Here is a 22,365-nt window from a genome sequence, read left to right on the forward strand (position 1 = left end):
GGTTTTTTTTGCGAAGAGCATTTATTTATTATTCATAATCAATAGATTAAGTGAAAAAAAACGATGAATATACAACATTTGTTTTCACTGTATAAATTGAATTAACAATAAAATATTATCAGCATTGTAAAGAATCAAACAATCCTGGTTTTTTGGATAGTAATGAATGAAACGTAGATGATACTTTTTCACTTGTCTCCATCGAATCTCTTGCTCTTTCCAATGTTTCATCTACATTCTGCATTTTTCCTTTTTTTTCTTCATTGGTAAGAAAATCAACAAACTAAAAACAAAATTTGTATGTATCATTTAAAAATATGTAATTATTTCATTAACCGATAATTTAAAAAGGAATACTTGATTATATTGTTCAGAAGATTTAATTGCATAGCTGAATTCTTGAATGACAATATTTATTCTTCCGGTCATGTTTCTAATGTTGTAGCTAAGGAAAAAAATTCATTAATATTACATTACATTCTATGTCTCGAGTCTAAAATATTGATTATGTTTAAACTCCAATATTTTTACCGTGAATATTAAGATTTAATTTAAACTTCTCAAGAATAAAAAATCCTAAGAAAATTAGCATGAATTAAACCTCAGTTAGATAATTTTCTTCGATTTTACATGTTTTAGATTCAAATCCTCATATTTTAGGCGTTGTTTAAACTTTGAATCATCAATAATAAATAAGGACATTAAAGTTCAAAAACTATAAAACACTGGCAAACAAGAAGCGAAATATTTTAATTGGAATAAAATTTTTTACATAAAGAACTTGCAATTAGAAAATAAATGTTTTGGTAATTTACATAAAATATTGTTCATAAAAACATTCATTTTGACATTCTATTCACTCGTTTATGAAATTATACTGCTATCATTATTAGAAATTTATGATTATAAGTAGTATTGTCATTAACAATTTGAAATTTTTATCGATATTCAGTTAAACTAAATATTCTCAATCAATGCTAGCATAAAAATTTTTTTGAAGGTAATGAGGTTTAAATATACCACAATTATACTTTATTTGATCTTTAAAATTCGCATTTGAGGGAATTGAAGTTCAAATAAGGAAGTTTTAAATGAAATAGTTGCCAGTGATTTGAAAATATTAAAGTTTAAATCTAGTCGATATTTCCGACTCGAGATATTTCATTTATAATTACTATTCTCTGATCCGATCAATATGGTTGACAAAATAATCCAAAACAAAAATGACATTTTCTCGCTTTCCTGCCATTATAGAAATAAATGCATCTGAAATTAAATCCGTTAGTTGGGTGGCATTTTCTGCCATGGCCAGATTTAAATACTTCCTAATTAAATACTGGTTATCAGTACATCCCAAATATTCAAAACCTGATTGAAACAACGGATTAGCGAGATGCGCATTCATTACTTCTTCCCAGACACTTTCATTGGATGCTTGTAAGCCATTACAATAAACCCAGATCTCTTCATTTTGATTTATTCTAAATAGAATGGTTTGTTATCTACAGATAATTTATACTGAAAAAATGATTCATATTACTTAAACTCAACATACGGATATTTTTCAGGATCCTTGAAATGTTTGATAAATTTTGTCTGAGCAGCTTCTTTGCATTTTTGATGATCAAAAGTACAAGCCCAAGGTAAAAGATAATATCTTGCAAGAGCATCTAGATGATTTTCATATTTTTGATCCTCAAAACCAACATGGTCTACTATATTGTTCATCAAATGTAACATTAATTTTGAGAATAAATCATAAACTGGTGTATTAATTAATAATTGATTTAAAGATTCAATTGCAGATAATATAGGCATCCAAGGAAGAAAATTAGTTTCTTTATATAAATACAATGCGATATCAAAAAATGGTTCAACATACATTTTATCATTTTTCATAAAATCAAAAATATCAAAGATGATTTGGGCACGATTGATCACATGTATTTTTTCATAATTATCAGTATTAAGATAATCAGCTAATCTTTTCCAATTCTCATAATCATAATTAACTCGATAAAAACCTAAAAAAATTTAATAAATTAAATAAATTAGTCCAAGGTAAATTACATTTCTCTTACCAGTTTGTTGAACATTAAGAATCACCCAGTCGTCCTTATCGATACCATAAAATGTATAATTATCACGAGATCTCGGAATCCAATGGGTTGGTTTTGTATAATTAAAATCAGGATGTGTACTTGTCGTGAGTGTTACAGGGATCATCCATAAATTATCTGATTCTTGATCTAATGCATTTGATTGTGTGACATTCGCTATTCCAGTTTTATAGTCTCTAACTACTTTTAATATAGGAAATCCTGTTTGTTCTAACCATGGGTCCATAATTTTTTTTATATTCAAGTGTGGATGTACTCCTTTTTCTTGATATGTATCTTGAAGAGCTCGCCATAGGTCATTAGTTGTAACAACTCCAAAACGGCTGAAAAATAATAACTTATGACACTGCAACTAAATTTAATGCAAAATACTCTGTTAACGCACTGTTTATTTAAATATTTCGTGATACCATCACGGAAAACTTCTTCAGTCACTATATGTTCAAGCATACGTAATACTGCTGCCCCTTTACGATAAGTTACTGGAGTAAACATTTGTCTAATTTCCGTTGGTGACGCAGGATACCATTTGATAGGACGTGGTACTCTACCTCTAGACTCAGCATTGTATGAAATTTGATGTACTACTTCTGTAATGAATAACTCAATACTGTTCCAATAAGGAAATACCTAAAAATTTTTTCATGTTTATTGCTAAAAAATATGTGAAAGTAATTTTCTGTATTATTAAGAGTATAGTATTAATACCAAATCTGTCATTTTGTATGTGAAATATACTGCAAAAGCTTCACTCAACCAAAGATCATCCCACCAAGCAGGTGTTACTAAATTTCCAAACCATTGGTGAGATAGTTCATGTGCAGTTAGGTAAACTATCCGATCTCTGGCGATGACACTCGTTTCGAACTCCTTATATAAAATCAGATTAGTCCTAATTTCAATAAATAGTTGATTAATACAGGTATTAAATATATTGAATAATTTATTAACTTATTCAGCTTATTAACTTGAAAATAAATTTTAAAAAAATAGTATTAACCAATAACTGATAGCTCCCCAATGTTCTGTAGCAGAAGACGAGTACTGAGGAATAGTTACTTGATCAAGCTTGGGAAGTGAGTAAGGTATTTTAGTATAATTTTCCATTTCATATAAAATCGCTTCGCTAACTTCATAAGCAAGACTTGTAAAACGTATATTTTCGACTGTTGTATAAAATGTAAGATTATCATGATGAACAAATCGTTTAGCATAGTTTGCAACAATAAAAGTTACTAAATAAGTTGACATTATTGGAGTCTTTTCAAAATGAGTTAAAATTTTTCCATCATCTGTTTCTACACGACTTCTCACAGGCATATTAGAAATAGCTGTATAGTTTGGATAATGTTTTAATGCGATCTCAAATTCTGCTTTTAATCCCGGTTCGTCCCAGCACGGAAAGGCATTGCGTGCAGCAGTAGGTTGAAAATGTGTTGCTATCATGTATCTGAAAATTGAAGAGTTTCAATCAATTATTCGAAAGTAATTGATTTGTTTTTTTAACTGTAAAAGATTTAATTCTATTAAACACGAATTGACCTGACGTTTTGCCTTTCAATAGTAATAAACTTTATTATTTGCAAAGACTTAACAACTTTTTTGTGTAAATCTTAAATATTTACGTTGATCGTCCACTCGAGTCTTCATCAACTGCTCGATAAAATCCACGCCAATAATGAGCATCATATCCTTTCCATTTAAGTTTAAGAGAATATCTTCCCACTTTAAGTTCATTATCAAATTTTATATTAAAAAATTCTAGAATAGAATTCCATTTTTGTGAAATTGGTTTCCAACTAGTTCCATCACTAGCTATAAGTCTAGTATAACTTTTATCTATTTCTAAATTGTTGGCATGAAGAGTAATATCTTTAAGGGGCTGTTCTACTTGAAAGATGAGAGTACCTTCACCATTGAATGTAAAATTTTCTGCATCAATATGAGGTTCTATTTGTAACACATATGAAATTGGAACTGTATCATTTGGTAATCGATAACTTAGAACCTTAGCTAGTAAACGAGTCACATAATGTTGATCGTTTCCATATGCCGAGGATCCACTATTAACATATAAGAATACTACGAACAAAATAACTTTTTCAATCATCTTAAGAAAAATTGATTGATCTTAATTCCGTCAATTTTAATAACAATAAAGGTGATTTTTTGAAAACAGAATAGTTGAATTCAACACATATCAAACTAACACTTCGATCAGAATACTGAGTTGTTGTGCTGATTGACCTTACTAAAACTTCATCAATATTAATTAGACCGTCCATGACCGTAGTTGTATAACAATTTATTAAAACAGACCTTCACTAAAATAAAAAAAATAGAGATGAATTTCATTAAATCTCTCAATGTATGATAATTCTGAATGCCTTAGTTATGTACTATTTTAGTTTCAATACTGAAGAGTAAAGGTAGCTTCCGCTAAAATCATAGTAATAATTAATAATGATCTGAATAATTAACTTTATTCACCTCTGTCTCACGTGGCAAATACACAATACAAATAAATTTATTAGTGTCAATGTGATGAAATAAGAAAAATTGTTGTTATAAGAAAATGACTTTGTTTACTATATTATATTTACAATTATTTATTAACTCAATGTTCATTAAAAATAATAAATATTTCTTCCATAGATTATGAGGTGTAATATTAATGAAGTACTGTAAATGCTATTGACATTACAAGTAGCATGGTGGATAAGGTATAAATTGATGCAGAATCTGGATCATTGCTTTCTACTTTAAAGTAGTTTTGAATGTCACTCATTTGTAACCCTAACCACTCAATATTTTTTTTAGCATTATAAACCCCTGCTGAAATAATGTTGGGTGGAAAATCAGAATTTTCAATCTACAATTGAAGAAAATAATCAATTAATGTGATTTTTGCAAATTATTATGATGGTTAATAAAACATAAATTTTGTTTATACCTACTTTTTTAAGTTGACTATCAGTAGTTATTCGTTCTCCTATTTCCGTTATATATTTTATCAGAGTTTCATTTTTGGCATCATTTCTAGAAGAAAAGGAATATTAACGATTGTATGTTCTTAGATAGCTATAAATGAGGTTAATAATATTTTCCTTTCTTACCCGTTGATGAGCTTTGAATCAGAAATAATGAAGTCTAAGGCTACATTGATACCATTTTCACTTCCAGAATATACTGATTTGAAAACCTGATCACGATTTGCAGATTTTAATGTTCCATTAAATGTCATTCGTAAATAATCTTTCAAGATTTCAACGTCTGATGTACATCCTAACGCAGTTATAAGATTCTCATCTTGTTCGTTTTTATATTTTTGAAGCAATTTATTCCAAGATACTCTGTTAGCACTACGTACTCCACCACATAGAACAACACTTTTCAAATCTGGTGAGAGGGGATTTGCATCAGAACTCTCTAACCATTTTCGTAATTTTTCAGACGTATGATTTGCACACGATTTCAAACCAAATGCACAAGTTTTTTCTATTACTGTAACTCTTTGTAATTTTTTTATATGATCATCTTCAACAGATTCTTCAAATTTAATATCGTTCACTAAAGCACCGGTTAAGCGTAATACGTAATCCTGAAGTAAATAATCATAAAAAGAAATGATTGTATGAAATATTGGTGTTGATTATTTCAAAAAACATACCTTGAATGGTTGACTTTGATCAGTGTTGGCTAAAATTTTACTGAGATGAGAAAAACCATTCCAAGCAGCATACCATGGAACATAATCAGCTTCTTGTTTAAGATATTGTAATACTCGAAAAGTTACATTATAAGGAAGCAGTCTCACTCGAGCAAGATTGAAAGCATCATCAACTAATTGAGCACGATTTAAAATATGAATTTTTGAATGATTAGTTTCTAAAGCATTCCCAATTAACTTCCAATTCAGTTCATCGTAATTAACTCGATAATATCCTACAATAAAGAATTATTTAATACATCAACGGTCCTTACCACTTTATGTCTTATGGAAATCATATTTACCAAATTGTTGTTTGTTGAATATAATCCATGTGTCATTCTTTATTCCAGTAATTGTTTTTACTGTTTCATCTGGTTTTAACCATTCAATTTTTGTTCGATTGAAATTGATCTTATCATCTGCTTCTCCAATAACATTATCATAAGGAATCCAATATTTTTCTTTTGACGTTTCAGTCTGATTGTACAAAAAACGTGATTGCTTCAGTGTTGCACTTCCGTTAGCGTAGTGTCTAGTAACAGTTAATACTGGATAACCAGGTTGAGTAACCCAACTAGTAAAAGCAGTTTTTACATCTTTATCAGCACTCACACTCGCAAATTCTTCAATGAGATCTTTAGATGTACTGACACCAAACATCCTATTAAATAAAAAAGTTCCTTCTTTATTTATAATGCCTTAATCATTCAGTGAAATTACTTACTTTTTCTTCAGATATGATTGTAGTGCGCTTTGGAATTTTTCTTCACCCAGGACATAGGAAAACATACGAATAACGGAGCCAGCTAAAAAATTATTTTTATGTTTTATTAATATATTAATATGCATACTATATTATATTTTTACAAACCTTTTCTGTAACTAATATTGTCGAAAATTTTGCTCACGTCTTGTTGGCTTTCCACGCTTACATCCATAGCATGGCTAGTGTTGGTTCCATCAGCTATAAAAGCTGATCCTTGCAAAACTTCTACCACGAATCTATCCATCAAACGCCATGTTTCGGTGACCTGTAAATTAATTTTTCATAATGATAAATTATAATATAAACTCGAAAAAATCGGAAAAAAATGATTAGATCTATATTGTTCGATTATGAATCTTATTCGAACATATTTTTACTCAATTTTTTAGTAACTTTAATAAAAAATATCTGGTAGATTTCGCTTAACATTTCCTGGTCTCTCCAAACATTATAAAATTTTCGGAGATTCCAAATCAATATTTTATTTGTCATTTCAGATCAAATTTAATCTCTAAAGATTCATGCAGACTTTTTTTTTTAATTTTTTCAAAATGTTAATTAAAAATCATAAAATTTATAGAGATTATAATCGATACCATAGATTTCAAATTTAAACTGAATAAATCAATGTGGATCTAGTTAACATAAATCTAATCGTTTTCGTTTAGACTTGCAGCGAATTTAGTATTTATACTTGGTCTGTTATAAAATATTGGAAATAAGTCGCAAATCCTTCATTAAGCCATACATAGGTCCACCATTCAGGAGTGACTAAATTACCAAACCATTGATGAGCAAATTCATGAGATATCACTTTAGCAACTGCTTCCTTGTTAAAAGTTGATGTGACGTTTTCTTCAACAAGCAAACCACTTTCTCTGTTATTGGAAAATGTTCATAAGTTGATAAAAAAATTTTTTTTTCAATATTATAAATTTTTTCAGTTAAATCTACCTATAAGTAACGATTCCCCAATTTTCCATAGCACCAGCAGATAGCTGAGGTAAAGCAACCGAGTCCATCTTTCCGAGTTTATGTTCTTCAAAAGAGATATTTGTGAAATTTTCTAAAGCTTTCAACTCTTCATAACCAACTTCTGAAGCATATTTTCCGTGTTGAATCATGTTTTTTCGAGCCCATATTCTGAATAATGAATTATTTTGACTTTCTATATAATCAAAGTTAGCTACAACAAAGGCTACTAAATAAGTAGACATTTTAGGAGTTTGTGGAAACGAAGTCGTTTTTTTATCGATTCCAATGGTCTCTGAATCTGGCATATTTGAAATTACATTATATCTTCGATTGTGTCGAATAGAAATTTTGAATGTAGCTTTCAAAGCTGGCTCATCCCAGCATGGAAAAGCTTGACGAGCACCAACTGGTTCAAAATGAGTAGATGCCATCCACCTGAAATAAAAATTGTTGTTACTTATAAAAAGTTTTACTTTAATTTATCCATTAATGTTCTTAAAAAATTTGTCCTTGATTAAGATTAAAATGAACAATCCATCTGGTGTAAAGCTATTGAACTATGTTATCATTTATCACAAACTTTTGTTTTATGATAATCTAGAAATTTGTATTCCTTGGAAAGATATAAGGCATGTTATCTTTAATACAGATTTGTTCAAAGATTTATTGAAGTCTTTCGAAAAATACAATATTTAATTCTAATATTTAATCGCAAAATTTTTTATTTCATATACATCAATTTCCATGAAAACAAATGTTAATACTAAATACTTTTTACATTTTATTTAAATTGATAATGTACTTACTCTATTTCTCCAAGAATATTTTTGTATGAACTTCGATAAAATCCTGTTAGTTGATCATTGAGGATTCCTTTATACTTTATAGTTAATGTCCAGTTACCAATTGGTACTGGTTGGAGAAACGAGATCATAAGGAAATCTTTTTCTTTATCTATGTCGATTGTTTCAACCTTTAATTCCGTTGATGTGTTCGACAATTTAACATCTTCTTTAGTTATTGTCAATTCTTTTGCATGTAGATATATTTTCTTATTCGCTTCTTTAACCGTTATATCAATAATAGCTCTACCATCGAAGGTAAATTTTTCTTCTTCAAGCCAGGGTTCTAATACTAAGTCATAATGATTAGGTACAACAGAAGAGGGTAATCGGTATTCTCCAGGTACTGCCCGAGACGAGTATAAATTATTTACAAATTCAGAATCTTTCGGTGAAAGGGGTATTCCTTGAATAAATGTCACCAAAAAAAGTGTAGAGAGCAGTGCTTTTAAAAGCAACATTTTTAGCCTGGTTTGGGAAAAATTTAATTCAATTTATATATATAATAAAAGAAATTCAAATAATTCATTAAACAGGGTTGCATTGATAATATCACTTACGGCTGAATACACTAATTATTTTTAATTATTTTATTGTTCTCAACACACCACTCAGACTTACAATTAAAGTGTATATAACTTTCATTGGCCTTATAACGACTTTAAAAGAGAGTTATCGGGGTAAAACTTTCTGAGCAATTTAATCTTATCAGATTCGATTTCTATCATTGTAAGTAAATATACATTTAAAAATTTCATGTATATGTTGATCTAGTTACCGTTGGACTTGATGATAATTCAACTACCAGTACGTCAGCAATGAAGTTATTCTTTTTAATTTGTGACTTTTAGGTATTATTAAATATTTGATAAAATATGGAAAAAATTACCTTCATGAACAAATACATGGAAAAAATTTTTTAAGAATTTTTTCTAGTCAATATAGAATAAAATTCACTAGTCTTTTTTTTATTAAAAATAGCTAAAAATTAAAGGAAAATTATTTTACTAACATTGAATATTTAATAGAAAGTAAATTTCTGAATTTATACATTTTTTTCTAGAAAATCTTACCAATCAACACTTTTTACTACTTGTTTGGCAATTTTTACTAACTAAAATAATACTTTTTCTTAAATTTTTAGTTATTTTTAACGAAAAAAAAACTAGTAAATTTTACTCTAAATTGACTAGTAAAAATACCTAAAAATATTTGATTAAGCTAGTTATTGAATCTCCATTTACAAAAAATTATGAATTAATTCAGAATTTTTTGTAATTTCTTCTTAATATAACTTTCGACCAAAGGTACTATCTTATTAGCTATTTTTGTATTGGCGGTTAAGACTTTTTTCACATTTTCTGGAAGTAAATAACTAACTTCTTCATCATCTGGCATATGTTTTGATGTTTTTCTTACAGATTCATCAGAATAGATTTCTTCAGCAATTTGAGCCGAATGTTTATGATACTCATGAGCTGTTTGTATTCTAAAAAGTATTTTTTTAAATGTAAATTTAAAAAATAAAAGTGAGAAAATAAATTTACGGTACCTTTCAACAAGTTTCACATGATGTTTGGTAATAAAATACAGAATTAATTGCGCATGTTCTTCACTCATTCTTGCTGCAGTTAGTAATATTGGAAACACATTTTCTCCAGGAAATATTTTTTCATCATTCAGCATAAAATCTAAATAGCTAAAAAAGATGCTATATATATAAAGAACTGAATGAAATGAAATGGATCGTATTCCAAAATTTTTTGATTTACTTTTCAAGAATGTGAATATTTTCTGTACATGCAAGACCTCGAGAAATTACGAGTCGGGTTGAATGAAATAAAGTTGATCCATTGAGCAACTGAAATGCTTTATACCAGAATTTAGGTGTGGCATGGCGTAAACCTTGACAGAAGATTATTTCACGAACATCTGGATTAGAAGCACACTTTTTCCATTTCATAGAACAACGTCTAAAATATTTCCAATTGTAAAAATATAGTTTCGATAGAGTTTTAAGTAAAATAAATGGTAACCCTTTGGGACAATCATGTGAAACAGCATTTAAGTAACAATCTAATCTCCATTCGGACTCCTTGAGACAGTCTTCATGGCCGTAGGTACAGGCGAGGTTCATAATATTTTTTCTGTGCAACCGAATATAGTAATTTTCATGAGATTGAGTTGGTTCCATTTTTAGTGTATTATAGACATTGGAAATTAAACCTACTAATAATCGCTAAAATAATATTTTTTATATAGTTAGCTTTTTTATTTCATACATCATTTTTTTGAAATAAAATAAGAAAATAATAACCCTGTGGAATGCTTTATGATTTTCATATTTGCTGAGAGACAACATATTTTTTAACTTTCCAAAAACTTTCCCAACAGCTAACCAAGGAAAATAATCGAATTCCATCTTCAAGTATTCAAACAAATGATATAAATATTCAATATGTATGTATCCAGCTACAGATAATTCATATAAATCATCAATAATCCACATTCTTTGCATTTCACTTATCGCTAAATGATTGTGTCTGAGAAGCTGAATAATATCAATCCACCATGCTTCTGGATAATTTACTCTATATGGAACTAGAAAATTTAAAAAATATTACATACATTTCTTTCAAGTTGAAATAAATAAATTAATTATGTGAAAAAGAGCAAAATAACTTTTTTTAAATAAGGACCGTTTGCAATTTTTTTAAAACCACTTTTTTGTTTTTTTTTTCTTCAAACATTCTAAAAAGAAATAGTGAAAAATTTTTTAAAACCGTTTTTATCTCTATCCATGGAAAATTATTAAATTTGATGATATTTGATTGAATCAAATTATATCTGTATAATGAAGCTTTATAGATATTATGAAGTCGAGAAAGATTTAAAAACAAATTTTCATTATATTTAAAAAAATCTAATAAACTTTTGCTTTTAGATCTATCATGTTTATAAATCATTTTAAAAAATATTGATCGTTACCCACAGAATGTCCACTCAATAAACAAAATTTTATTTCAGTCGCATTGACAAATAAACTTTTCGATTTGAGCCACAGATGATAAAATTTATTAGTCTGATGATTAATGCATCGAATCGGAATAGTCCAAGTATAATTTACTGTACTTCCTGGACCAAATGTATTAAAACGTTCCTGAACAATAAATTTTTAAAAAATTTAAAAGAGAAATTGAATAAAGTTTTTGTTAGTCATTAAGTAAGTATAGGATTTCAAATTTTTTTGCTCAGACCTACTTGTACTATCTCAGCATATTCACCGAGTTCATCTAAAGTAATGGTGATAAGTGGAGTTCCACGATTTTTTAGCCAATCATTAGTAAAACTTTCTACACTTTTATTATCAAGAAGAGATAACATTTCTTTTAGAGTTGGACCGAATGATTCATTTCCCCTATAATTAATTAATTATTGTAGATATCAAAAAAATAAATACGTTAAATGATGAACTCATGCACTGAAATATACCAGCGTGACAAAAATAATCTTATCAATCCCATAATATCCTTGAAATCAAATAACTGATGAATTGTCGCGACAATAGTCAAAGCTTGATAGCTTATATATTCTTCTTTGCGGAAATATTTTCTGTCTTCCCATGTATCAAATAAGTAAAATGGTATGGTTGATGCTGCCATCGTGTCTCGATCACATCTGGTCCATAAAATTGTTCGAGCTAATGAAAAATCGTGAATTCGAAAAGTTGGTTCGATAACATGAAATATGAAAGTTGCTATATAATCAGCAATAGCCGTGTAAATCCAATAATCATCCCAAAATCTTGGAAAGTGTAAAATACCAATCCAATATCGAACAGTACTGCGACTTATGTCAGTTAACATTTCCATCCTATCTGTGGTAGTGGATTCATCTTTATCAAAGATTACTCGGCTTTCCCTTGAAGAACAACTTCGAGTCATGATAATTCTTTTATCTGTTAATTTTTGTTTATCTTTGCTATGTAGTGGTGCATTTATCATAATAATCTGGGATTTTTTTAACCAGATTATCATAAGCAACTTACCTCAGTAAACTTACTCCACGAGTTGTATAAAAATCTATTACTCTAGAACCTGGAAATGAAACAACATTGAATCGACTCTTTGATGAGAAAGTATTGTTCATCATTAATCCAAAACTATGAATGTAATACACGATCAACATCTTGACGTCTTCATCTTCTATTTCTGATGGATACCAAAAATTTATCGTATCAGTTTCATATTTTTTATAACTCCATATAGCAAAAAACACATGATGAGCTTGAATTTTTTCTGTTGATTGATAAACAGAAATAGAAGTATTAGGAGCCATTTTTTTGCGATACTTTAAAGGAGTTCCAGAAAGTACTGAAAATTCTGTAGGATGAATAATTGATAGCTCAAATGTTGATAGCCATTTTAAATCTGAGAGACAAGGAAATAAACGATAAGCTCGGTTGGGTATAAGAAGAGCAATTGCCACAATTCTATAAATAATTTTTAATTATTTATCACAATTATATGGAAATAAATCAAAAATAAAAATATTTTGAAACCTGTTTGATATGTTATCGATAGGATGGTAATATCCGCGAAGGTCTTCGAATTCTCGTGAAAAAAATAGTTCTATGACGTATTGTGTCACTGGAACTATTATGGTCATAGGTTCTAAATAAATTTCGATGATAGAAGATACGTCTCCATAGGTGATAGAAATGTCAATGATAGAAATTTGTTGCAAAGAATTATTATTTTTATCTATTCTATACAATCTAGTATTTTTCAATAATAAAATAAGTAATTCATTTTTTAAAAAGACGATTAATCCATAAAATTCTTACCGAGTCTTTTTTTCATCAATTTTCATTTTCGAGTCAGCTTGAATCGAAAAAAAATCTGTTCGTCCTGTGACTTTAAGAGTAATATTTACTTCTCCAGTATAAATACAATTTTTCACTGAACAATCATCATTATTTCCACCAAAGTCTAATAATATTTCATAATTTTGAGGAATTGTTTTTGATTGTCCTATCATTGAAAGACTTTCAATATAAACTATCATGAAAAATAAAAAATTAATTAAAAAAAAACTTAATTGAATACTATTCATGATTGAAATTATAAAGTTTTCTACGATTAAGTGGTTTGTACAAATAGAACAGTTCAGAAACTTAATTTATGATGACTTTCATGGTATTAGTTTGATCGATATGTTTGAAAATTCTTCACTATATCATTAGTATTATTTTCCATAACAGCTCCATACATCATCGTAATTTTTTTTATTTTTTATATGCTCTTATGCCATGTTTCATCGATCATATAAATAAAATATGTAGCTATACATTAAACAGATACTTAAGTCTTGTTGCGTTCTTGATAATTTATCAGTAGATTAATATTACAGAAAAAATAACAGAAAATAATCGCAAACTGGAATTCGTTACTTTCTTTATTGATCAGTTATTTTTATCTGCATTGGAATCAAAGCCAAGATTAGATTTGAAAAAGTGAAAAGGTAACCATGCGATAATGTGGTGCAATCTATTGTTCTTTAGCTGTACATGGTGATTCTAGAGTGTTTTCTATTGTAGATACTCACGTTGGAGCTTCACTAGCTGTTGTTAATTTAGTGAACTTGCAATTATTGGAGCATATTTTTTGATCCAATCAACATTGTTGGTGGCATAAATAATAGTATCATTGATTATTTCAGTATTGTTAAAAACATCAATATTTTCTTCAAAAAAATTATATAATTTTGTTAAATTTTCTTTAGAAGTAATTCTTGTTTTGATTGCATTCAATATTTTATAGAAGAATAATTGACCTTTTGTTTCCAATATATTTTTAATATTCTCAGACATAAAGTCTAATAAGTAATTAATATTTTTTCTACTTCCATCAAGTATTTTATAGAATATTACTATCCGATATTGTTCAGGCAAAGCAACGGTATTATTAAAAGTAGCAAAATTTAAAAATCTAAAATAAGGTCAAATATTGTAATTAAAATAATATTGAAACTGTCTTGAATAAAAATAATAAAATTTTTTAAACTTACTGTTTAATCAGCATTGAATTATCAGTGCAACCAAGAGCTTCTATCAATAACTCTTTTTCGTTATGCAAATCAGATTGAATAAATCGACGAAAAACTTTTTTCCAGACTTCTGCATCTCCTGATTGAATACCAACACAGTAAACAAAACTCTTTAAATCTGGTTCAATTCTAAACGAAATGAATTGTATTTTCAACTATTTATATTAACAAGAAGGATGGCTGCTTTTTAAGAAGTTAGCTTACGTATTTGAAGAATTTTTCATCCAACTTTGAAAGACTGATTTCGCAGTTTTCAAACAGTGATCATTTTGAAATTTACAAGCCGCAGATAAAATTAAATTCCTCAAGAGTTTTGAACGTAATTGACCCTCATTAATTCTCTCAAAAGATATGGAAACGTAAGCAGGATTTAAAATACTCTTGACGTAATTCTGAAAAAGTTTTTAAATGAAACATTGTAATATAAATGAAAATACCACTACTAAAGTTTATTGACATAAGCTTAGAGAAACTTTGATTACCTGCAATGAATCCTGAAGAGTAGTGAAGTCTTGGAAAATCCGTTGAAGAAACCCCAATGACTTTAATGCAACATACCATGGTTCATATTCTATTTCCTGAGTAAGATAGTTAACAAGTCGGAAAGCGATCCTGTAATGAATATAACCGCCTCTAGCCAGGTTGAAGGCATCATCTATAAGAGTCGCTCTAGCTATCGGCCTAATTGTATTAAATGCACTGGAACCCAGATGTGATATCAACATGTTCCAGTTTCTGTCATCGTAGTTCACACGATAATACCCTGCTTTGTCAATATCACAGATAATCCATTCCTGAGGATCAATATTAAACTTTATTGTAATATCCTTTTCATGAGGTTTAACCCACGTAGAACCAAACACAGAAACATTAGAATTTCTTTGAGAATCCGACATAAAGTTCAAAGGAATCCACCAACGTTGAGCTTTTGGTTTAGTGGTCCAGTTTGAATGCTGATAGAAACGGCCTTGGGAAATTCGGATCGAAAAATCTGAATAATTCCTCGTAACGGTGATGAGAGGGTAACCGGGTTGGTTTGCGTAAGTTTCAGTTATTTCCCCAATGTCAATACTAAATACTAATTGCTGAACTGTTGTGTAGTTTCGTAAATAAGTATAAAGTATTGAAGGTGTTACAAAACTATAAGATCTGAAATGAATTAATTATAAATATTTTATACTTATCTATCAGAGATAGTCATTCTTGTATCAAAAAAGTTTTAAATATAAAAATTATAAGATGTTTCATATAAAAACTTATTACAAATTGTTTAAATAGCTTTGCAGAGCTGCTTGGAATAATCTTTCTCCCATTATTTGTTCAATCATTCTTATTATAGATGCTCCTGAAATTTTAAACTCAGCTTATAAAACATGAAATAAATTTTTTTAACAAATATACAAAAATACCTTTTTTATAAGTAACAAAATCTGCATATCCTAAAGTGTTTTGGACTTCAGCAGGATTTCTGCCATTCATTGTTCGATTGTGGTCTTGGGCATCATCGTCAAGTGCTTCTTGCACATTTTCTATGATAAATAAATCGATCATCCTCGACTCAGGATGAACAAGAGATCGTCCAAAATATGAAAAATATGTAGCGAAGCCTTCTTTTAACCAGCCAACATTCCAAAACTCTGGAGTTACTAGATTTCCAAACCACGTATGGGCATATTCATGGCCCATAGTGCTTAACCCGTTATGTATTGATTTTGTAGGGGTAATATTTTTATTATAGAGAACAGCAGATTCTCTGAAAGTTATCATGCCCCAATTTTCCATTGCATTAAAATAAAAATTTGTTACTGCGATATGCTCCATTTTTTCAATTGGATTCTCAATATTCAACCAAGCTTTTAGAGCCTTGTATATAAGCCATCCTTCTTGTAATGCAATACAACTTTCTTCTTTCATCGTTTTTCTTGTCCACATTCCTACCATAGTTAAATTTAATAAATAAAAATAGTCAAAGTCGTGAATGGCCCATCCGAATAAATATGTTGACATCTTTGGAGTTGTTTTCATTGACGTAATTACATAATTTTTTCTAAAACTAATTGTGGAAATTTTTTTAGAATTATTAGTCATTATAAAGAATATTTTTAATTTTTGAGTAAGTGAAGTTTTTTTTAAAATGAAATCTTACTTTTGCCTTTATTTACTTGTTTATTCAATAGCTTAGTTGACTGATAATAATACATACGTTTTTGAAACTTGTTCTGGAAGTGTATTAGAGGTAACTTTAAAGTGATCATAGTGTCCGATGTGTAATTTAAATTGAGCTTTTAAGTAAGGTTCATCAAAACAAGGAAAAGCTTGTCGAGCATAACTAGGTGAAAATTGAGTCACTGCCATCCATCTAGGATTAAAAAAATAAGATTCATATCAACACTATATCATTTTTATCCTTCATAATTTTCATTTTTACCTCGTCTCATTTCCCTGTTTACTTTTGCTTCTGTAAAATCCAAATAAATCGTCGCGAATTTTACCCGTGAAATATAAGTATAAAGAATAATTTCCAATATTGAACTCCTTATCTGAAGTAATTTTAAAAAATTGCTTCTCTATATCCAGATCTTGAGTGATAATTTTTATAGCATCGTTGTAGCTGTCATAATTCAATATTTTTGTTCTATTTTTTTGTATTATAAGTCCATCAACATTTAAAATAATTGAGTGTGATTTTGTAGTAATACAAAAATCAATAATTACTTGACCTTTGTAGGTAACGTAGTTTAGAATATCAGGTATCCACAGTTTCAAATCGTAAAACTTTGGGATAATGTTTTTAGGTAGTCGAGCATAAAATCTTTGTTCACTTTGAGAATATGTTACACAGATAGTTATTATCACAAAACACCAATAAAAATTTTTATTCATTTTGATTAAAAGTATTCCACTGGAAAGCTCAAATTAAAACTGAATAATTGACGAATTTATTTTGACTTATAAAACCACTCATATTTTTTTATGTACATAATATTTACTTTTATCATTGCTAGTCTATTACTATATCGTTTTTGATATAATTTATCAATGTTGATATACCAAGAGTAAATTCTATACTTAAGTTATCAATAATCTATCTCTGACGATTACTCTAATTGAAAGTTGAAATTTTATTGTTATCAGAGAAAATTATATGACATTGCAATATACGAGATAGTACATTTCATACCTAGGGAGGAAAAGTAGACTGGCTCAAACCACACGGAGAAAAATGAGGAGTATATTCTGCTTCTAGCGTGGTAGCTTCTACTCCAGAACCTGGTCAATATATGGATGACTATTCTTAGGAGTAAAAGCTACTACTGCTCCGTGGTAACAATAATACTAGTCTGGGAAGTAAACCATACTAGAGTATGGAGTAATTTTTACTCCTTCAGAAGTAGTATATACTCCAAATTTTAACTAATTTTACTTATAGAGCAAGTAGAATTTACTCCAAATTAATTACTTTTTACCGAAGTCCATAATTTTTAAAGAAAAAAATTGTCAAATATCCAATTTTTTTTCAGATGGCATTTTGTTAAAACAATGGAATTTAAATAAAAAGTAAATGGGATTATTTTTAGTTAAGGGGTCATGGACGCGACTTTCGTTGATTTTGACAACATAAAATAATGTTAAAACCAAAAAAAAAGTTTAAAAAAAATTTTTTATTGGTAACAGAAGATTTTTTTTTAATTCTCTGTTTTTTCATATTGAAAATAATTTAAGAGTCTTTAAACTATCCCCATTAGATAAAGTACCCTTTGAAACATAAAGAATAGTGTTTTCCAAATTTAAAAAAAAAAATCATGACACGGTAACCCTCGAAACATGGATGTCAAAAAGCATCCGTTTGGGTGCTAATGGATTAAAACATGCACAATAGAACATGATATTAATTTTGATTGAAACTTTTACTTCACCGAAGTAAAAAATTCACTAATCACCAGTCAGTTGAATGTATGATCTGGTTTTACTCGATATATTTATTGATGAATGTGAAAATCATAAATCGATAATTCCCATAAAAGAAGTATTGATTCAATAGCATATTAGTGAATATGTTTTATTCAATGACAATTTCTATTGTGATTTTTCAATATTGAGAGAAAATCTGTGTACTCAACAAACATTGAATGAATCAATTCATTTATGGTGCAATGGCTTTCTACACTAAATCATCACTCGATGTTGGTTTGTTTTCAGTGCATTGATCTCAAAACTTTAATATTTTTTTAATAACTAACAATAATTATTAAAATTAATTTTAAACTTGTTGTGAATCTCAATATTACAATTTTCTATCTATGTAACATGGACTATTGTAACGAAACACTATAACATTGTTAGTAATTTTAATTGTTTTTTACAATACACTGACATTTTTGATGGCCAAATAAGATTGTCTTCCTCTCTAAAAATGAATCAGTGAATATCTATTGCGAGGCAGTTTATATTTACTGTCTCATTTTTAGAGAGTTGAATATTAATTGATAAAAGTAAATTTTTTTGTAAAATAAATTGCATTACAAATTTCTATTAAAATAGATTAAACATTAAGTTTCCTTTAATGATATCAAACGGTTCGTAAATATTTATTTACTTTCTAATAATTGAATCATAAAATCAACTTACGAAAAAATAATAAACGAACTCAATTATATTTCAGGAATCTACAAAGCCTTGATAAAAAGTATCTAGTAATTTTTTAAATTTTAGAACATTTTTACACAAAGATTCTTTTGTAGGCTTTTTAATGAAAAATATCTTTTAGTAAAATTGTTCCTACACAAGAATTTTGTATCGAAAAATATTTTACCGAAGATTTTCCTCATAGCATATTATGAGATAATATTTTCATTGGAATAAAGTAAACCTAACGATAGGATTAGATGACAGTTATCATATATCATGTTTAAGGGTTAACATATCATATGACGTTTTCTATTTCGTATAGCTCTAACTTACATGTTTAAACGTTAAGATGTCGTCTCTAATACTCTACTCATAGTTAACTCTCTATGAAGTTAAGATTTACTCAAACTAGACAAAAGGGTTTTAGTAGAACAATGTAGACTTTGCTTAAAGATGAATAATTACAATATTTAACGAACCTAGTACCAATTTAATGAGCTGTTTCATTTAATGAGGTTTTTTTTTCATTTATCTGTTGTTTGATTTTTCAAATATTAACTCATTTATTAACTTTGATCATTTGTTTTTATTTTAAAAATGAGCTAATAACTATTAATATACTCTAGATAAACATCAAGATGAGGCACAAAACTCTTCTATGTATCCTTAAAACTCATTGAAAAATAAAGAGAACCCCTTCGAGATTCAGTGTCATTGTGAAAACATGACAGCAAGGCTAGCGAACTGGCAGATACATAATTAACAGACCTTTGCGGTGAGATGACGACTCAGAGGGAAGTTACGAGCTCGATTGGCTTGCATAATGAAGACCTACCTTGTGCACTATTATGTCTCCAATGAACAATGTTGAATTACCCTTATTTCTTAAAATTTCTCTCATGCATTATTTTGAATATTATCGTTAATAAATTTTATATATAAGGATATAAAAGCTATTGTTTGTCGCCAATCTTCTTGATTTTTATATTTATTCATTATCTAGTAGCTACTATACACTTCTATCGAAAAACTCTGTCAATAGCAATATTAGCTTCCGATACTTTTATTGCTAGCTTTTTCATGCTTTTATAAACTAAAAATTTCTGATAGTTTTTATGATATAGATAGATGCGTACAGTTCTTTTTGTAATGTTTATTATTGTGATGTTGTTAGTGGTGGAAATTTCTTGTTCGATGGATCTATTAGGAATGATTTTTTCACAAAGTTTAAGTTTTGTATATTGCGTTATGTTGGAAGTTGGTTTTCATGAAAGGTTTTAAAATTATACTTTCATCGAATAATTCGTTTTTTAGCTTCTAAGATTTCACAATAACTAACATAACCTTTACGAATGGAAGAAAATTATAACGATTTCATCACTTCACAATTGTTATTTATCACAAATTTGACTTTTTTGGAGCTCTTCAGTTCATAGATGATTAAATTTTTAACTCCATGATTTGTATTGCAATGATTTTTTTCATTTAATATTATGCTCAGATGAAAAACAATTGTTGGCAACAGTTTATAGTTGCGCAATTTATATCATTAATTAATCAAAATGAGAAATGTCGTCAATATCAATTCCAAAGAGTATAACTGTGGGTAAGCATAAAAATTAAATAAATCAATGGAATTTGTTTTTTTTTAATGTTCCTTTTATGTTGCAGTAACAAAAATATTATCAAGCTAAGATTTTCATTGAACTATCTCAAAGGTTTTGATAGTATGAGTATTCCATCATCCAGGATGACCGCGAACGTGTCACAGTCAATGTCACGCCGACGGCGATGTAGGACCGATACGTTAATATCCGACCGTCTCCTGTTAGTTGTGCCAAGAAATTTCTGAGTGAAAATGAACCCGTAGGTATTTTTATCTCAGTTTCACTTTACCGCATTTCATGGCTTTATGTGACTTTCTTTCTTTATTTATAAATTATTTTTTTTTGCCTCGTCTTCATCGTTGAACATTTTAATCAAATAACAATTGTTGTATATTGTACAGACTAATTTAGTTTTAGTAGGTAATATCAACATGAAGTCAAAGGCCACATAAATTTGTGACGCATAGACATTATTGTTAGTACGCTACCGATACTCTAGACCAGTGAAGCATCGTCTATTTCAATCAACTACTCTTCCTAGCAAGTAATTGATTTCTAGCCTTTTATGAGCTGTAACATTTTCTCCAGTTTCCTTGCATTACAGAAGCTGATGTGTAAAACCTCCGCCATTAAAACATCTCATCGGATCTATTAAAAATTTAAAAAGTGAATTATCTGAGGACGAAGGATATTGAATAATGTGATAAGAAAAAAATTATCATTTCCGAACGAAATCTTGAAAAAAATTGAGGAAATAGGAAAGGAAAAAAAGTCACCCAGTCAATATATAAGAGGAGAAATCGGAAGTTGTTTAAGAGTCTAATGGTTGACCTACGGCCCTGGTAAACTGACATCTATCCTCTTTGCTAGCCTCCAGCTATGTTCACTAGTGGGAACCAATGATGTTGGAAGCTTCCTATAACTCAATTATTTGATCGTTTGAAAGCCTCAACCTTCCTTGGACATATTCACCAGTCACTCCTGGTCTTATTCGCATGGTAACTATTTTCATCATATTATTTTATTTTTTTCGTTGAAAGTACAGCATCATTTATTTAAACTAAATAATGAAATTGTTTTAAAAAAGGTAATTATCAATAATGAATTTTCGACTTTTTAGTACGTCAACATGTTTGAGTAACAGGTTGTGAAAACAGATTTTAAGAAATAACAAAACGATAATTAGTAAAAAAAGAATGAATTTATAAATAATATTTTCGAATAAAAATTGTTTCCCAATTTATAGTATTTTAGAGATTTTCAGATTAACCATCAACGATAAAAATTCCATTCAATTTTGATAAAGACAACAGTAGTGAAAAAAAGACTCAATATTAAAAAAAAATGAAGTAAACAATTAATATTTGATAAAAAAATTAAACTATTCTGATTCCACTTACAGTTTTTTCTTTATTAAAGTTGTTTAAGGCGCCTCGAGCGGAAATATATAGATATATAAATGAAAGATATATGTATGAAAAGATTCGCGCGATTAAAAGTCTAAAGCGATTTGACAGATTGTTTTTCATATTTCTAACTCTTACTCGTTTACATATGGCCGACCAAAATCTGTCCTTATTTTATCTATTTATTTGCCTAAAACTAG

The 22,365-nt window shown here is 28.6% G+C and overlaps 2 protein-coding genes across 4 annotated transcripts; both read right to left on the reverse strand.

The window, feature by feature from the left end:
- Window positions 1–57: 57 nt before the first annotated feature.
- LOC118068288 (uncharacterized) lies at window positions 58–17,454 on the reverse strand. Its single transcript, XM_035085584.1, has 37 exons — window positions 16,952–17,454; window positions 16,727–16,882; window positions 15,933–16,576; window positions 15,787–15,868; window positions 15,006–15,672; window positions 14,728–14,915; window positions 14,485–14,652; window positions 14,059–14,405; window positions 13,262–13,475; window positions 12,464–12,907; window positions 11,908–12,396; window positions 11,677–11,833; window positions 11,404–11,575; window positions 10,733–11,016; window positions 10,188–10,654; window positions 10,007–10,114; window positions 9,727–9,904; window positions 9,489–9,529; window positions 8,380–8,883; window positions 7,553–8,008; window positions 7,293–7,476; window positions 6,704–6,863; window positions 6,557–6,638; window positions 6,135–6,493; window positions 5,791–6,065; window positions 5,237–5,721; window positions 5,078–5,159; window positions 4,794–4,992; window positions 3,746–4,250; window positions 3,121–3,570; window positions 2,829–3,012; window positions 2,506–2,750; window positions 2,082–2,443; window positions 1,556–2,024; window positions 1,176–1,481; window positions 358–445; window positions 58–283 (listed from the first exon to the last, which is right to left on the reverse strand). Exons 1-37 carry the CDS (start codon window positions 17,404–17,406, stop codon window positions 119–121), a joined length of 10,821 nt encoding a protein of 3,606 aa, XP_034941475.1. The 5' UTR covers window positions 17,407–17,454; the 3' UTR covers window positions 58–118.
- LOC118068658 (aminopeptidase N-like) lies at window positions 9,614–14,031 on the reverse strand. 3 transcript variants are annotated; one of them, XM_035086227.1, is made up of 11 exons: window positions 13,262–14,031; window positions 12,977–13,192; window positions 12,464–12,907; window positions 11,908–12,336; window positions 11,677–11,833; window positions 11,404–11,575; window positions 10,733–11,016; window positions 10,452–10,654; window positions 10,188–10,388; window positions 9,968–10,114; window positions 9,614–9,904 (listed from the first exon to the last, which is right to left on the reverse strand). In XM_035086227.1, the coding sequence occupies exons 1-11, from the start codon at window positions 13,528–13,530 to the stop codon at window positions 9,673–9,675; spliced, it is 2,754 nt and encodes a 917-aa protein (XP_034942118.1). In that variant the 5' UTR covers window positions 13,531–14,031; the 3' UTR covers window positions 9,614–9,672. The 3 variants fall into 3 exon arrangements, with proteins under 3 accessions (XP_034942118.1, XP_034942117.1, XP_034942119.1); XM_035086226.1 differs by having other exon boundaries at window positions 10,188–10,654; XM_035086228.1 differs by having other exon boundaries at window positions 9,752–9,893; window positions 10,188–10,654.
- Window positions 17,455–22,365: the final 4,911 nt, after the last annotated feature.

This window comes from Chelonus insularis, unplaced genomic scaffold (assembly GCF_013357705.1).
Source record: "Chelonus insularis isolate UGA/USDA-ARS -01 unplaced genomic scaffold, ASM1335770v1 contig_3_pilon, whole genome shotgun sequence".
Lineage (NCBI taxonomy): Eukaryota > Metazoa > Arthropoda > Insecta > Hymenoptera > Braconidae > Chelonus > Chelonus insularis.

What these genes read in the sequence shown, in the direction of transcription:
- LOC118068658 (XM_035086226.1), bottom strand. Translation starts at nt 13,530, where the DNA reads ATGAATAGTATTCAATTAAGTTTTTTTTTAATTAATTTTTTATTTTTC. An exon ending in ATTGAGTGGACATTCTGTGG is followed by an intron (nt 11,017 to 11,403) that starts GTAACGATCAAT and finishes TAAATTTTCTAG; the next exon opens with TTCCATATAGAGTAAATTAT. An exon ending in ATCATAAAGCATTCCACAGG is followed by an intron (nt 10,655 to 10,732) that starts GTTATTATTTTC and finishes ATATTATTTTAG; the next exon opens with CGATTATTAGTAGGTTTAAT.
- LOC118068288 (XM_035085584.1), bottom strand. Translation starts at nt 17,406, where the DNA reads ATGAATAAAAATTTTTATTGGTGTTTTGTGATAATAACTATCTGTGTA. An exon ending in ATATGCTCCAATAATTGCAA is followed by an intron (nt 13,476 to 14,058) that starts GTTCACTAAATT and finishes TTTTCATGATAG; the next exon opens with TTTATATTGAAAGTCTTTCA. An exon ending in TCTTAATGTTCAACAAACTG is followed by an intron (nt 2,025 to 2,081) that starts GTAAGAGAAATG and finishes AAATTTTTTTAG; the next exon opens with GTTTTTATCGAGTTAATTAT.